This window comes from Chironomus tepperi, unplaced genomic scaffold (genome assembly GCF_022539635.2).
Source record: "Chironomus tepperi strain 1889 unplaced genomic scaffold, CSIRO-AGI_Ctep_v1 contig_85, whole genome shotgun sequence".
Taxonomy (NCBI): domain Eukaryota; kingdom Metazoa; phylum Arthropoda; class Insecta; order Diptera; family Chironomidae; genus Chironomus; species Chironomus tepperi.
The window spans coordinates 5,672,244-5,691,168 of record NW_027226207.1 but is presented as its reverse complement, the minus strand read 5'-3'; the positions used below and the strand labels follow the sequence as shown (position 1 = coordinate 5,691,168).

General features: G+C 33.4%; 1 protein-coding gene across 2 annotated transcripts in view; it reads left to right on the top strand.

The window, feature by feature from the left end:
* LOC139086188 (zinc finger protein castor homolog 1-like) overlaps window positions 1-18,925 on the top strand; it is a 61,122-nt gene that overhangs the window by 26,287 nt on the left and 15,910 nt on the right. The window contains exon 3 of one of the 2 annotated variants that reach the window (XM_070634555.1): window positions 15,948-16,663. The exons of the other annotated variant lie outside the window; for it this stretch is intronic. Coding sequence (XP_070490656.1) covers window positions 16,069-16,663 — 595 coding nt within the window. The 5' untranslated portion in view covers window positions 15,948-16,068. The remainder of the gene's footprint in view (window positions 1-15,947; window positions 16,664-18,925) is intronic. 2 annotated transcript variants of the gene reach the window in all.

Sequence of the window (18,925 nt, the reverse complement as noted above, 5' to 3'; positions counted from 1 at the left end):
TTAAAAGGATTTATTGCAAAATAATAAGAAACTTTAAATCATTTCGAACCAAAAAAGCAGGGCAAATTGGAAAAATGCAAATATGAAAGAATATAATAATATATAGTCATTTACAAGGATTCGAACCTTCAAATTTTGAGTCTTTCGAACATTATTTTAAAATCTTCAATTTTTCCTATGTTGGTTGAAATTGAAATATTCATACTTAAGTGCTATGGTCAATTGTGATCTATAAACATCTTCAGACTCCTGACACTGACTCTATCGTTGATCACTACTTGATAATTTCAAATACTAAGTGCAGTCTTGTCTCAATCGTAGTTGTCGATAAATAAATAATCATATTTATTATTAAATAGACTAGGAAGTTTACAAAATATAACCAAATAGCTAGAATGCCTCAATTTAAGCTATCGTCATGAAGCTAATTTTGACAAGCTAATAACCCGAACGAAAGCGAGGTGGCAACATTTTTTATTATGTGCTGATCGGGTAATGAGAAATTGAATTTTAGCCAAATATTTGAATTATCATACAATTGTTTTGTAGGACATTTAGATACAAGAAGGACATTGAGTATAAATTCAGTGTTAAAAGCCTTAAGTTAGCATTCTTATCCCTAACAGAAAATGAGTATAACTTAAATGAGCATGATCATGACTCATTGATTATAATATCATTTATTATTATCATTGAGCATGCTCAATTCATACACACAAAATAAAAAGGATCTTGCAAAAATAAAGAATCCGCGATCATCAAAAGTTTCTCTATATATCAGAATCCCCAAGGATTCAAACCTTCTAATCTTTTCGTATTTCAAGATTTTTTTCAAATTAATTTAGTTTTTAGTATTGATTATGTTATTTTAACGTTAATTGGTTCTTTAATTAAAGAAAAGTTCCAATTTCTGGATTTCCGGTAACGATTTTCCAGTAGCTATTCCTTTATACATGAAGCCTTGCAGAAAATCAGCAGTAAATAATCCCACAACTAAAAATTCCCAACCAAAGCCTCAACCCCCTTACAATTCCCTCTTATCATCCATCAAGCATTGACTACACAAATGATTTTTATCATTTTTGTCACTCCGATGACTTCTCTCAATGCTTTATCATTGTGACAAACGTATTTAATTATGCCATATAGCAATAAAATTCCATCTTTTCTTTATATAGATATTTAATACTTCCTTTAAAAAAAGCCAGCAAAATTCTCGTCCCAAAAAATTAATAAATATAAAAATGCACACGGAGACGTACATGACGAAGAGGGAATACTTTAAATACCACGATTTCTCGATTGAGTGAAAAATTTTAACGAAAAATAAAAAAAAAATCAATCGACAGACGAGAATTGATTGTTAATTTATTGTTCATGTCTTTCTATTTCTCATTTCTTGTGCTAATTGAAATTCGGTAGGAGGAAAAATCGAGTGGAAACAGAAAATTATAACTCTTTTGGTGCTGTGCTACTCACATTGTGAGATTTTAATGTGAAGATAATTTTTGGTATTCTTTTTTAATGAAATTTTCATGATCTTTCATGTGGATGACGATATTTATTTTATATAAGATTATAACCCATTAGATCGGCCTGTCCATCAACCAAGAACCTCTCCATAAGAATGACTTTTAATCCCGACTTCATCATCATCTTATTGCGGGACAAAAAAATAATTTTTTTTTGTGTATATAAAATTAAAGACTCTTTTTTCAACCCAAACATCCACAAAGTATCAACACGTAAGAAAAAATAAATTGTATAGATGGATATATTAAGGAACAATCAGAAACGACCATGAAATTCTTTAATATTTCTTCAGTTAAAAAATGTCTAAGAGTCAATAATAATAATATTATTTTTTGTAAAGTCATCTCAAATCATATTTATTCTTAAAAAAAAACTTCTTATTTTTTATTCTTGCTATATATCCACCCGAAAAAATGAGAATCCAGAATCGGAGCTGGAACAAAAATTATAGGTACACAATAATGTAATTCTCATTCAATTTTGCCTTGATGATGTGGTTGATGATGTGGCAATGATTATTTGAGCGAGATTTTAATCACAATAATGGTGTTTATTGTTCGGAATGTATGACTGGGATGCTGGATGGGACAATGCTTGTATCAAATTTGTGAAGATTTAAGTTTTGGATTGTCGGAATTGCATTTGTTGATGTTAATTGTATGTAAAGGTGTCTATACTTGATTAATTTACATTTAGAACTCATCAGCAATGGTTAAGTTGAATAATTTGAATTAAAAAGCTTTTTAAGGGAAGTGAAACTATGCATTTGTATACCAAAAGGGTCTGAAACTACTCAATTTTGCTATTTATTTTGAATTTACTGTGAAATTCTTCAAAATAATAGCATTTTCAACTACAATTTTGCAGAAGATCTATTAAAACCAAAGTTCTTAAAAACTTCATTAAAGGGTGTGAAAGTATGAGTCTAAAGATTTGAACTATCCAAGGGTAAAATTAATTTTCAAAAGGGGTATCAAACTATGAAAATCTTCAAAATCATTTCAAAAATCAGAAAACCGTTAAATTTTTGAATTTTGAAAACAAATTCCTTAAGAATGCGCTTTATTTACCCAAACCATGACTCAATATCGCGATTAGAACTTTAGTCTGGACAAGAAGAAGTAAAAGTAAAAAAATCTTACAGATTACTTAAGCGATCGAAAGCTCGTCACTCAGCAACGACTATAACTCGACAATGCCGGCTCATTTACTTTAAAATTCAACAATTTTTTTGTTGTACAATTTTTTTTCTCGAATCATTCCTCCTTCAAAACTCGTCAAAGAATTCTTACAAAAAAAATATATATTCTTATTCCTCTTCATGTGCTCAATGTTAATGTTATATTTTCTTATTTAAGAATATATCCAATATTAAAACATGTAAAAGAGATTTACAGAGAAACAAAAAAAAAGTATCTTTTAAGAAAAGAAACCAAAATTAAAAATGATGATATTTGTCGATGAGTACAAAAAATGTTGTTAATTTATCTCTTAATTGTATATTTTATTCGGTGAAATTAAGGTTTGTGATTTTTACTAAAAAAGTAAACATTTAAATTAATTAATTAATCATTGGCAATTAACCTAAAATACTCACGACAATTTGCTACGTCTGTACTCGTCGACGTCTCGGAATAAAAAGAACGAATGATTTTCAATTCGCGCCCTTTATGCTGAACGAGCGAATTGAAAACCGAAAGGCGAATTCGAATTTGAATTCAAATAAAAATTGTCCGTTGAATGTGTAAGTGAAAGTTAATTGCCAAGAATTGTACATATCATTGCTAAATGTTTAGCTTAATTAAAGACTTAATTGTAAATAAATTTCCTGCAATTTATTGTAATTCTTAATAACAATTCATAAAATTTAATGTTCCAAAAATAAATCGAAAACAATTTTACATAATGATGTGTAAATCTTGATGTGTATATTTCAAATGATAAATTTACGTTACACAATATAAGAAATTAAAACAAATTATTAATGAATTGTAAAGATGCTGTCGTAGTCAACGACATTCTCGGGAGCCCACGAAGATGATGATTACTCGCTGTCCAGCTTGACGAACTCCGATAAGACTAGCACTTGTCCATCGGATGATGTGTCTGCAGGAACCGGTTGCGGAGGTTTGTTGATAAGGTCTCCCACTTCAATCTTACGGCGCTTTGAGCCATTATGAGCTACCCGTGTTGGTTGCTGTTGAAGCAAATCACTGGCCATTGTTGCAACTGTTGAAGTCTCAGAAGTACTTGGACTATTGTCAGAAGTACCTTCACCCTGCGTGAATACTTCTGACTTATTTTCCAGAGTAAAGTCAAATGGAACTGTAGCGCCTTTGAGTTCAAGAACGCATGTAGTTGAGTCAGCGCTTGAAGGGGCTTCTGTCTCAAGTCCTGATGAATTAGCACAGTTAACAGTGACTGTAAGTCCACAATTGCCAGCTGTGTCTTTGGCGTGAGTATCTGGATCACCAGAATGTGGATGTCGCATTGGAGCAGCATGATGATACATGAGGACATTGGCTTCTTCAATGTCTCTCGACCATGCAGTAAGACCAGCGTGTAATAAAAACGCATTATGTTGACGAACGAGTACTGGTACTCCGTCAGAAATAATAGTGGTGATAGGCTGGTTGTACATGTCCATGTGGGTCAATACGTTCTCTTTTGCAATCATTCTAGCGCTGGCTTGTGACAAGAATGTGACGAATCCTGTGTTTTGAGTGCGCTTATGTCTAGCCTCAAAGTTCAAACGAGCTGCCGTGATAGTACCATGTGATTCAAAAAAGCCGATTACGTCAGCTAGATAATATGTCTGATTATCCGATGTTCTAAGTCGTTTCAGACCCTTGATGACGATTGATGCCGGTATATTCTCAAAACGTGATAAATAAGACGTGTTCATAATACGAGCGCGTCCAAACTTGTAGTCGACGATCTGCATGGCTTGTGGATCACGTCCGTCTTCTCGATAGTCAATAAAGGTATGCTCCAAGAATACACAGTCTATATTGGTGACTGAGATTAGGTACACGGAGAGTCCTAATCGCTTGTTGATGTAATCAGCACATCTAGCAATACCAATGATATTGGGAGCAAAAGGAGCAACCTTATGCAGGATTGCTCTTAATGGAACTCTGCTAGAGATATTGCTGAGGCGCATGATAGTATATGGACATCCATAATCAGATTGCGTTGCTGCTAGACTATCGCCTGAAGATGCTACAGGAGTCATTTGAGACGAACAGGACAGGTCACTAGGCGCAGTTGGAAAGCGCTGAATAGGCACAGACTTGGGAGGAATATTGCTTGGTTTCACACCCATTATGTCTGTGAAAAAAGAGTAAAAGAGAATGTTAAGATTATGACTTGTCATGCACAAGTCATATAGAAAGAATTTTCTCTTTAAGAGGTGACTTAATAAACTTCTTGCAAGCTTATTAAGGTATTTCATTACTATTAGTCATAAGGTCTTAATTTCAATTTTAGCAAGACGCTTGGTACTGCGCTTTTTGCGTTCAGTACCATTTGGCATAAGTATGTCTGCAACTCTACCATTGCCATCTTTAGCGTAATAAACTTTCGTTATTCTTGCTCGTTCCCAAGCTTTTCTAGTCGTATTAGGATCAATAACAAGTACTAAATCACCTTTCTTTAAAGGCTCTGAATCCTTGAACCACTTCGTTCTTTTAGTTAAAATAGGGAGATATTGTAAGGTAAATTTCTTGGATATTTCTTCCGCTAGTATTCTTCCTCGTCTGTAATGATTCTTATCAGACAGAGGATCTGGAATGTTTTTCATTCCGTGGATGGACTGTAAAATTGGCCAACCACTCCGATATTTAGCCAAATGATGAGGAGTAAGAACTTCCTCATCTTCCGCACTAATTGGATTATGCGTGAGAGGCCTACAATTTATTCTATGGGCCGCCTCTTGAAGAGCGATATTAAATTCAATACGTGATACTTTTTTGTCTTCAATAGATGATGCAATTGACTTCTTAACTGATTGAATTAATCTTTCATAAAACCCGCCAAACCATGGCGATTGAACCGGAATGAAGGCCCACCCTGCATGGGTCTTCATTGCTAATTCCGATTCAATTTCGTTCTTAGTTTTTCTCAAGAAGTCAACAATTTTACGACTATCAGCATGAATGATGTTAGCTGTACCGATAAAGTTTGTACCATTATCGGAAATGAATTGTTTAATAGGACCATGATTAGTCCACAAAGTCATAATTGCTTCAAAGACCGAAAGAGATGATAAATCATCGAGAACATGTAATTGTACAAATCTAGATGTAGTACAAATGAAAATTAATATCCACGTTTTCTTTGCATGGCCATTCTTCGCGAATACAGTGAAAGGACCAGCGCAATCTAAGCCTGTTACTTCGAATGGCTTAAGATTTGCATCGGTTCGTACGTTAGGCAATGGTGACATTTTATACTCGGTAGGATTAGCATTGCGATATGCACAATAATTACATAATCTCTGCACTTTTTTCAAAGCTGCACGAGCTTGAGGCATCCATACTCTAGATCTCAAGTCTGCCACTTGAGCTTCTAGCCCAAAATGATTATGGTTATAATGGTAATCAAAAAGTAAAAGTGTACTTAAGGCACTTTCCCTGGGGGCAAGCGGTGCGAATTTCTGAGCATAAGTACTCAAAGGTTCGTTCACACGCGAACTAATTCTAATAACCCCATTGTTGTCCATGAAGACATTCAATTGTAACAATTCAGTATTGGTTATGCGTAAACCTTTAGATAATTTCTCATATTCATTTGGATAAACTTCACGTTGCATACGTCGAATAATAAAGAGTTCTGCTCTTTCTAAATCTAAAGGTGACAAATTATTAAAATTTACACAATTCATAATTTGTTTACGTATAGCAGGATCATTCCATTTCTTTGACTTTAATAATGGAATCATAGCATCATAATATAACTTTAATGCGCGAGCTATAGCTCGTTTCAATTTTGACCAACTACCCAAAATGCTAGGGCTTAACAAGTCAATAATAAAATCATTAGCTATAGGACAATTAACAGGAGGTAACTTAATTGGAGTGTTTATTAATACTGCCTCGAAATTAATATTACCAACCAGAATGTCATTATTATTTGCCTTTCTAAGCTTTTGCTTTGGCCAATGTATAGGAGGTAATTTCAAAAACTGTGGACCCTGAAACCACGATGAATTAATGTCTCCAAAATCAAACTTTTGAAATTTTGTTGCTAAATCTGCAACATTGTTTTTACTATCAACATAATTCCACTGTTCTTGATTTGTAAGCTCAAGAATTTCTTCGACAGGTGAAATAGCAAATTTAGGCAATTTAATATTTTCATTCTTAAGCCAGTTAAGAGTTATTTCGCTATCGGACCACATATACACCAGCAATTTGTAGTCTTTATGCAGATCTACAATTGTTTGGGTAAGTCTAGTACCAATAAGACACGAAAGAAGCTCCAATCTAGGCATTTCAGAAATTTCTGTCTTTGTTTTTATTTTCAGTGGTGCTACTTTGGCTTTAGCCATTACGAAGCTAACATACCGATAATTCTTAATAGTTGCTACCATATATGTTGATGCTGCAATTGCTTCTTTGCCTGCATCACAGAAACAGTGCAACTCTAACAAGTCAGCTTCGGACAAGTTTTTAGAAGGAAATCTAAGTCTGGGAATTTTAAGACAAGAGACTTTTTCTAAGTCTTTTAACCATTGCAGCCATTTGACATGATCTGAGTCTGAGATTTCGTCATCCCAACCCAGCTTATTACGCCAAGAATTTTGTAATAAGATTTTACCTCTAATAATGCAATGTGCAATAAGACCCATTACATCAAAGATACGCGCGATTGTTGAACATTGATCCCGTTTGGTTGGTTTTAATCCACAATCTGTTGCGAGTTTAATGAATGCGTTTTTGTTCAAATTAAAAACAAAAACGTCTTGTTTAGGGTTCCATGCAACTCCTAATACTTTAGTAGTATATGTCGATTCTTCTTCTGACATAATTTCAATTAATTCCTCTTTAACATGATCCTTATTTAATGCTTGTAGAACTTTCATACTATTGCTTTGAAAGCTCCCTAAATGCCAATTTATTGAATTTAAAATTTCTATGCATTGATTAGCCGTTTCTATGGCTTGCTCAACAGTTGGTTCACTTGTAAGGATGTCGTCCATATACGTATAATGTTCTAATGCTTCTGCAGCATTAGGGCACTTTTCTGACCATTTCTGAGCAGTCCTATTTTTGACCATTTGAGAAGCAAATGGACTACATTTGGGACCAAACAACATCACAGTCATTATGTATGTTTGCATAGGTTCTGTCAAATTTTGTCTAAAGAGAATTCTTTGGCATTGCTGGTCACGTTCACTTATCATAATTCTATGAAACATGCTTTTCACATCGGCTGTGAATGCGTATTTATGCATACGCATTCTCATTAGAGGCTTAAGCATATCCACTAAAAGGTTTGGACCCATTAGTAAATTATCATTAAGTGACGTACCACGATATTTGGCTGAAGCGTCATAAACATTTCGAGTTTTGACTGGCACTTTGTTGTGATTTACAACTAAAGTCATAGGTAAATAATTAACATTAGGCCAATGAGCTTTTAAGTCACGTTCAGATGCAGGACGGACATAATTCTCATTGACTAATTGTAGGAAATTATTATTAAATTCCTTTAATAGATCGGGATTTTTCTTAAGCTTATTTTCAGTCGCTATTTGACGCTGATAAACCATAGGATAATTATCTGGTAATCTAGGAATTTCATCCTGGATTAAATTCCAAATTAATGGTACTTCAATCGATCCATTTGGTAAAACTTTCATATTTTTATCTAAATACTTAATGGCTTCTAGCTCATCTTTGGTATAATGTACTTTTTTAGGTGTAATGTTTAAACTGTCTATTGAGCATGAATGAGTATAAACTTTATCTAACATTTCATTAGATATTCGTTGAGAATTGAGGATATCTTCCTCTATTATCTGATGATTGTTAACCGAGTAAGATTCTTGGAAGCATTCTGGCGCGCCTCCATAAATCGTGTATCCCAGTTTACTTTTTAAAGCAACTGGTTTATTATTGCCATCTTGAATTGCCGATTCTATGGCTTCAAAAACATATGCATGACGTGAGCCAATAAGCATTGTTGGAATTGCATCCTTATATGATGCGAATGGAATATTCTTAAGATGAGTGAATTTCTTTTTCAGAATATCCACGTTTAATGAACGCGGTGGCAACAGAAGATTACTGATAGCGTAACATTCATCTAAAATTAAACGTTCACTATTTTCGAGAATGCCCGAAATTTCTAATTTTACTTTAATAGCTTCAGTGCTTTTAATAATAGAATCAGTCCATTGCAGATTAATGATACAAGGTACGCCTGAGATACCTAAGTCGTCAATTAATTCTCTTTTTACGAGAGTTATTTCTGCAGCTGAATCACCGATTGCAAAACCAAAAGCTTTATTGCTTTGGCCATAGAATATAGTGCGAAATAATTTGACTGTCCGTTGTGAACCTTCAAATGCAGAGGTTGTTTGAGATGCAATAGTACTAATGACATAAGGTCGTTGAACATGCTCATCAGATAAATGAGGATAATTAATGCTGAATGCTACTGGGTTTGCTGCATGAGCTCCAGGAACAGCAGGTATCTGCGCCTGCTGAACTTGTGTTTGAATACCAGCAGTTGCTACCCCAGCAACATTTTGATTGTTGTTTTGCTGCTGAGCTATTCTATCATGTGCTCTTGCTGCATTATTATTAGTACTAGCTCTTCGTTGTGGTTTTCTATTTGAATTATTAGAATATGATCTATAATTGACATTTCTATGCAAAGTCACGTGATGTTTTCCTGTACATCTAGCGTTCTGATCAAACTTATACCCACAACCGGACTTAATATCACAATCTCTTGCTGAATGAGAAGTTGTTAATAAACAATTATGGCATAAATTTTTAGTTCGTACCACATTAAATTTTTCATCCATTTTCATGCTACGATATTGTTTACATTCCAATGTGAAGTGGTTTCTTGCCCCACATAGCTCACATTTCTTTGGCAATTGATTGACTTTAGCCATATCATAGCCTAAATATCTAGCTACTTCCTTATCACGAATTTCATACTTGTAATCCGAATTATTAAATGATTGCGAGGTGTTCGTGTATGTCGATGGCCCTGAACTCATCGACATGACTTGAAAGCCTTTCGCTTTAGTCATTTTATTTTCAGATTTAATGAAGGTACCTAGTGGTAAGGTTTTAGCAATTTGATTAAGGAAATCAAATTGCACATCCAAACGTTCCATTCGCGTGGCTGCGTTTGGATGTTTATCATAGAAAAATTTATAGTAAGCTTCTTGGTGATAAGATTCAAGTTGATTATGAATTTTAGCTGCTAACGTACTGTCTGTAATTACTAAACCAGCATATGAACAAGCAGCCATATAACTGGCAATATATGTCGTCACCTCTACACAAGATGCATGTGTAAGAGGCTTAGACATTTTGCGTTTAGTAGTTTGAGTTTCGCGGCCTCAACTACTACGTTAGCATTGCCATAGCTGTCTTTAAGATACTGCATAGTTTGGTCTGGATTAATTAAATCCAAAATATTATCGACGCGTTCTAGGGCTTGACCAGACAATGACTTGCGAATGATTCGTCTCATCATTGCCTCATCATATTGCCCTTCTTGTCTAGTACGCTCAACAGCTCTTTGAAAAGCGAGCCACTTTTCAGGTCTACCATCAAATATTTCTATTTTTGGTAAACTCTTACGAATTTCTCCTAAAGAAAGTAATGTTACTTGATTGGAGATTCCTGCTAAGCAATCATTTATGCTTGAAGCGTTATTTGAACCGCTTACAGCATTGGATTCATTAATAATACTAGTTCTACTAACTGTTGGTATGGCATTGTTGTTGCCAGCAACAGACTGAATGTTATTTCCTACATTAGAGAAAAATGTTTGTCCCATTTCTCTACTTCGATTAAGTTCATCATCGATTCTTATCGCTCGATGATTTGCTTGCATTATTGCATCAGAATAAGTTGATGACTTGATTGGATTTGCACACTGCCTATTATCATTCAAGCTAGGTATAGGCTGATTGACAGGTGCTGGAAGATTTTCTCTAGCATTAGATGCAATGCCAGTAGAAGTGAATATAGGATGAGGTATATTCATAGGAGGGTTCTCATATATAGTTCGTTGCATGCTTTCATTTTCATTGGCAACGGCAGCATATCGAGCTTTTAGCTCTTTATATTTTCTTAACAGTTCTTCACGTGAGACTAGCTCAATATCGTATTGAGTATCATCTACAATTTCATAAACAGTAATTTTTTCTGATTCTGGATTTTGAACTTTTTTGAATGTTCTACTTCTGTGCTCTTTTTTGGAATGGCACCAGTAGTTACTAGCTTTGTTTTACAAAATTCCATGAGCCTTTGCTTCAATGGAACTAGATGGATATCATTATCAACTACAGCTTGTGCAGCTGTGTTCATGGGATTAGACGAACATACATTACACATCCACGGAAGAGCTTCTTCAGTAATGTCTGAGAAGTTAAAACCAGTACAACGTACATGATAAATACGATTGCATGAGACACATAAGGCATATGTCTGTAGGTCTGACTTATCACGTTCATCGCCCTGTGCGCTGAACCAATGACAATCATTATCTGACCCGCATTTAATGTTCTCTTTAACCTTCGCGGCTTTGAGCATGTAGCTAGCTATGCTACTACAATCAGGATTAAATTTCCTGTAAATTTGCTTAGCATTCTTTTTTTAAGAAAGAATTCGGCAAGTGTACCACACGATTTAACGCTTTCCATTGTATTACAGTAATGGATGTGGATTTAAAATTATTAATTATTAAATGTCTTAAGGACTTTTTAATTGAAGAAATATCTACGATAGAATTCGCGAATTTACTTACAATATCTCAGTTGCTATCAACTAACAATTAAACGGAATTAATGCGTTATTATAAACGACTTGAAATGCGTCTTAGGTTCGACGACTTTGGGAACGTTCTAACTGTGACGGTTGATACGACTGCGCTTTATGCCTTATGACTCACACGGCACTATTACTTGTGACACGTGTGAAAATAATTTAATTAAATGCCTTTTGCAGGACTTCGTATGATAGATGCCTCCTATAGAGGACTTTATGAACTACGCACTGTGTGCTTTGTTAGTTTAGTGCACTGGATCTTTGACCATAAGATCCAGTGAATAAATTGAGAAATTAGGTTAAAAGTGCTAATCGTGGAAATTCCACTCCACCCGCTAACTGCCTTGCACAGCTATTGGATGTTGTTCGGAAGTGGAGGTATATTCCTGACTACCTCACTCCACTCTAACTTCCTTTTTAATTTGTTAGTATTGGTCTTGTTAATTAAATCACCACTAATTCACTACTACTCACGTCAGCTTATCTCTGTCTTTACGCGTCCAATTCTATTATCCACGTGTTTTGCTTCACTGGATGTTTTGACGATGATAAATTTCTGATCTTTACAGAAATTTTCTTCAGATGTTGATTTTGGTAGCTGACGATGAGTTCTTATTATGGCTGATGATGATGTTGATGATAGATGTTGATGATAGATGTTGAAGACCACGATGATTTAATTTCCACTTGAAAGCACGTTGACAATTTTCAAATTGTCTAAAAATGATGTCGATGAGTACAAAAAATGTTGTTAATTTATCTCTTAATTGTATATTTTATTCGGTGAAATTAAGGTTTGTGATTTTTACTAAAAAAGTAAACATTTAAATTAATTAATTAATCATTGGCAATTAACCTAAAATACTCACGACAATTTGCTACGTCTGTACTCGTCGACGTCTCGGAATAAAAAGAACGAATGATTTTCAATTCGCGCCCTTTATGCTGAACGAGCGAATTGAAAACCGAAAGGCGAATTCGAATTTGAATTCAAATAAAAATTGTCCGTTAAATGTGTAAGTGAAAGTTAATTGCCAAGAATTGTACATATCATTGCTAAATGTTTAGCTTAATTAAAGACTTAATTGTAAATAAATTTCCTGCAATTTATTGTAATTCTTAATAACAATTCATAAAATTTAATGTTCCAAAAATAAATCGAAAACAATTTTACATAATGATGTGTAAATCTTGATGTGTATATTTCAAATGATAAATTTACGTTACACAATATAAGAAATTAAAACAAATTATTAATGAATTGTAAAGATGCTGTCGTAGTCAACGACAGATATTGAAAACAGTTTTTTTAGAGAAGGCTGGCTGTGGCAAATGAACAAACATTTGAATGCTACATTCAAAAAATAACACACGAGATCACATCATCATTATTATACATGGATATATAGCATTTTTGGGAAGAGATTTGAATAAAAAAAAGTGTGTACCCGAATATCCCGAGAGGCACAAATGAAGCTGGGTCTGCCATGGAGTTCTTAAGACTCCGCCAAACTTCCAAGTAATCTGCCACATATGGCTGCCAAACTTAGGTGGCTTCTATTTGGTATTAACAAAAGAGGTTTTGCGGAACCTTGTCGGAACCTTGTCGGAACCTTAGCGGAACTTTGTCGGAACCTCAAAAATTCCGTGGCGGAACCTTCTTCATTTGTGTCGCTCGGGTCGGAATATTTTTGTGTACATTTTTCCTTATTCTACTCTCCTCATATTCCAAAATATTCATATTTTGTGGTAATATTTCTCTTATTTTCGTAATTACTAGCATTTTTTTACTTCAACCCACTCAAAACTCATTCATATATTTTTCTTTGAAAAAAAATTGAGTTTTTAATTTGATGTTAGTGGGGTTATTGAAGGTAATTATGATTGAAATCACTTCATGACGAGAATTGAGAGTAAAAAATGATTATTAATTTATATTTATTTTTTTGTTTACTCGGGAATATTTAAGATAATTATAGGAATAGAATATTGGGTGATATGTAGTTGCAAATAAACGGGATGGATGGATGCCTTAATAGCCAATAAGTAATTTAAAGTTAAATTGTTAGCGGTTTTGGGAATTGAAATTTTAGCAGTTTTTAATGGATGGATAATTTATATTTGGGTGTGTGTAGTTTGTGAGATTTGTAGGATTTTAGGTATTATTGGGTAATAGATCAATCAGGTTTAATATGCTCAAATATAAGTTTTCAGTCTTATTTAGATGACTTTAGTCTTATTTAGATGATTAAGCTACAATAAGATTATAATAGAAGTAATTCCAAGCTGCTCGGTGGCAGAATGGGTTAGCTGATTATTGCAACCAACCCTGCGGACCGGGATTTGAGACTCGGCAGGAGATATTATTCATTTGTCCTTTTTCGAATCATGTGAAATAGAATCGCGGTTTATAGCTTTCCTTTTTAAATTATAGGTCCTACTGAATGGAGAGTTCTGGTGCATCCTCATATGTTAAGAATGTAATCTCTGTAACCATATTGTTAAAGGAATAGACTATAATTTTATGACAATCTAGGTTAGATTCCTTCATTTTACATCTTGAGCCTTAATCTAGAACACCAACTTGCCGTCTTACTCAAAATTCACCAAAAGAAGTCATTCAACATCCTTCACCTAAATTAACTATACTTCGTCAATCTCCCCGTTCAAAAAATAATCAAATCTGAAGTTATCATTGCGATTATTTTTGGAAAGTACCAAACGTGATCAGTCACCATCAATAATTAAAAAAATTCAACAAACATTTCAGTCATTTCGCAAAAACATATCAGTTAATCATTTTAAAATGATCACAAAAATGATTTGATTAATCTTAAAGTCACTGACATCAAGTCCTAAAGCGGACTTTCAGTTTACAGTAATTAGAAAATAAAGTTTCACAATCGAGATATGACAGAAATATTTCATCAGATTGTGGATAGAAATTCAACGGAATTTCCTGTACATTTTTCACTAGACAAAAAGGTAAATAAATATGAGGAAAGGAACGACATGAAAAGATAAATGAAATCAATCAGATCAAGAATTAAAATATTTTATACTTTTTATTTCATCTCCTATTCGTCAATGTGCCTACAAATCTCTCGACATATTCATCTTCTTATTTACATTTCTCGTCTCTACTTATAGAGATGAATGGCTCTTTTAAAGAAATCTATTTCATGTAATATTTTTATATTATTTTTTTTTTTTTTTTTTTGAAAAAAAGAAGCGAATGAAGTAAAGAAGGAGAAAAAATTTTGAGCCTTCGCCTCAATGATATGTCAAAAAATTATGATTATACTATTTTGTTGTCTATTTTGGAAGTGATTTGTTGGATGAGAGAGTGAGTTGGTGGTTATATTTTGTCTGTTCGTCTATTAAGTAGATGCATGTATCTAGTTTCTGAAGATGAACATGTCCGGAAGGCAATTGATTTAAAAATTTTGAAAAATTCATCCTGAAGTCAAGTCAATTGCAATATTATCTCAATTATGTGAGCTTTAAAATAATGTGGAACTAATTAAAATGATCAAAAGTTAACAAATCACTTCCTTACGGTCTGGTCATCAGGATATTACTTCAAATCCTATCATCATAACAATAGTTAGATTGCTCTTCTATAACATAACAAGGGTATCCTTTTAGGGTCGCATTATTGGTCAAAATTCGAATAGAATTGAAAATCCGTGAAAAGGGGATTTCCTTCTGGAATCGGTTTTTAAGACAGTCTAGGGTACTCCTTTCCTTCCATCTGAAGATCAATAGTACTTCGTACAGAATTATGAATAAAATTGACCTGATTCAAGGTTAACGTCCACTATCACACCTTAGAAACCGACAATTAAATTTAAAATTAAAAGATTTCAGGAATTTTGAACTCGTCAAAACAAGGATTCGAACAATATCCAACAACAATTTGCAATCTATTCACAATTCTAGACTAACTCAATCTCTTAGCAATAAATTCATATCATGCACTCATCACTCACATTTATCTCACTCGAAAATCACATATGCGCCTCAACACCCCAATTCCATTCCCAACTTTACCACCTCTGTATTACAAATACACACAATATTAAGGCACCAAAAATGAAAGAAAAATAAAAAAAAATCAAGTCAAAAAAGTAACAAAGAAATTCCACCAAAAATAAAAATTATTTTCTGGTCAGTTCTTTCATACATTTGTGAATACATACAAAAGGCATATATATATTTGAGAATGGAACACGAGAGAAAGAGATGTGATGTGATGGAGAGCAATTCATCCATAGTTATTAAAGAGTTCAAATTAATCATTTTTCTTTCGTTTTAATTTCGTCTTTTTCCATTGAAATAATTTTTTTTTTTTTATTTTATTTTTCTTTTGTACACAAAAAATTTTTACAGAGTGAAGCTGAAACATTTTTTTCCGTACCTAAATTTCTGTTGAATAAAAGAATATCAAAAAAAAAAAAGAAGGAGAACACGAGTGTAAGGAGTAATAAAAGAAATAAGAAGCAAAGTAACGATGGAAATAACACAAGTCGCCAATACAACATCATTTGATCACCAGCAGCAACAAGTGGCAAAGAATAAACGAAAAAAATTCAATCCAAAATTCATGCTTACAAACAGTAGTAGTGATGATGAAGGTGATGGTAGCATGGAGAAAGATGATGATGATTTATATCAAAATGAAATTAAAAATTCAATTGAAAGTAATCAGAGTTCGGATGAGAATAATGTTGGAAAGATTGCAAAAAATCATGAGATCATTAATGAGTTGGCAAATGCCAGCAACAAGACAAGTCAGAATAATAATAATAATGATTCGCCGCCACCGTCATCAGCACTCAATACAAATTTATTCAATAACCCATTTTTATCGCCAACAAAATTTTCATTATTACAAAAATTCGGCAATTTACAGCAACAACAACAATTGTTACAACAAGCAGCACTTTCGGCAATTGCGCCACAATTTAGTCAGGCAATGAATCTTAGTGAAACAGAAGCAAAATTTAGAGAATTTGCTTTTAAAACAATGCAAGAATTACTCAATATTTATGGATTATCGCTTTCAACAAACGATATTGTCGATGTCTTAAAACAACAGCATGCGGGTAAGTGTCTGACACATTTCTTCATCATATCTTATTTAGAATATTTATGATGTTGTTCTGTTATTGCTTTCCATACGACATAAATGTTAAGTGACTTTGATTCTATTGCATAAGAATGAATAAGAAACAAAATCACTGTCTGTTAAAATTGAAAGGAATTTCTGACGAATTGTTGAGTCGTTTGGAAATGAGTTTTAGAGAATAAGTGTAGCAATATTGGTGTTATGCTGAAAAGGGCTTGGGGCTCTATGTGTTTTAGAGTTTACGAGCTGCGTAACCAACATTGCAATATTCTGATCGACACTAATGAAATAGGCTTCATCACTGCTCGGTCATGGTTGCCTTTGTTGACACTAAATGGCCACTGACTCCTTGTAGCGGCTTTATGGCTCACATGTACCATTTAAGCCTTTAACAAATAAGTTGTGTATCATTTTTGGGAACACTCAGATGCTTTAATGTCAGAACAGTGCGAAGTCAGTTACGGTGTACAATCAGCACCAAGTCAGCTAAGGTCGCATATTTCTAGCCTTTTATGTCCAGTGACCTTTTTTGATCTTTGTAACTGACTTTGAGCATTGTCCTGACTCCGAAGTATTTTCTTAAATAAAGAAGGTCTTAAATGGGATTTGAACCCACATCCTTACATTTCTGTATTGACTTAATATTAGTCTCTTAATTTCAAACTTCTCGTCCACAAAAGCCTTACTCTCTTAATTAAGAAACTAGCTAATTTAAGTTCATATTTCTGCCACAAACTTCAATATTCTCAATTAGTCCCCCCAAAAGACATTATCCGTCAAACCAAATGACCCCAAAAATTATGAAAAAAGCATCAAGTTGCTCTACTTTATTACTCTTTATAGACGGACGATATACACGAGCATGAAATGAAGGCCTGAAATTTGATATTTTAATTCCCAATTTATGTATTATATTTTTTGTGTTTTCTGTCGTCTATAACCGAATTGCAGAATATCGATTGAGAATTTCAGGGTCAAATTCTTTCCCAAAAAAAAAGAGTCTCCTTTTTTTTGCAAACGATGATGAGTTACTGATACCTAATAATACAAAATAAGAAATTCCATTTCACACAATTTATGTGATATTCCCTTAAATAAGTATTTAGGAAAATCGAGGTCGCACAGAGGGTATGAAATATAATGGGGCGATGAAGACCATAAAGAAATATTCTTCAAAGTGCATTGAGAAAGAAATAAGCAAAAAAAGGGAAGAAGTTGCATCTGATGAGGTTAGAGATGATTAAGGTTAAATGAAAACGATGCACCTTTTAGCATCTCATCATCGTATAATTTACCAAAAAATATTAACAAAAATATCTACCCTTAAAAAAAAGGAAGAAGAGAAGTTTAAAGTTCCACAGACAATCAGTCGACGACGTTTACCTGCAAGGAAGATTGTCAAGGTTCAAGTTATTTATTTTATGTGTCGTCTTAATGCAATCTGTATTTATTTAGAAGGTCGTCAGGATTAACGCAATATTTGTTTTCAATTTTTTTATGTATTTTTATAGTCTGCGCAAATTTCCATTGAACCATGAACGGATATCTATGAGAAATTTTTTTCTGTCAGAAATCGGTTTGAAGGGGTTAATGATGTAATGCAGTCATGTAATATTTTTTAACGACTTTTTTTATTTTTCGCTATCGCAACTGTAGAACGGACCAATTATTAATCAACAAGTTCCAATTTCTGTGCCTTTCACTCTCAAATAATCAATCAATATTTTTTTAGAATTTCATTTCTGATAAATTCATCAATCAAACTCATGAAGCGAGAATTCTTCGATAGTCTCGGGAACTTGCTGTAATAAATGGATTTTTTATTCTGGCGTTGAATTCATTTTTTAGCACTTTTTTATGGGAATTGAGGGTTAGAAATGCAATTTGGTTGGCTGAAGTGAGAATTCTCAGCAATTATACATCGTAGAGAGCTCGGATTTGAAGCATTAGCTCTGTGCCATTGATTTATTTGGTTATTGATTGGTTTTGTAGCTTAAAAGTATTGAATATGCTTAAAATATTGATTTTTAAATTAAATATGGGAAAAACACGTGGAATTTTTTGTTGGAAATTTTGAATTTTTTTTGTCCGTTGATTTTCAAAACCTATTTTCAAATCAATTTGACTGTTATTTGTATCTTGAATTAAATAATCAAAAATGCGCCGAGGTCCCTCAATCAAACACAAAGAACTATTAACATTTTTTTTGTTCTTCCTTTCCACGACAGATTTTTTTTGT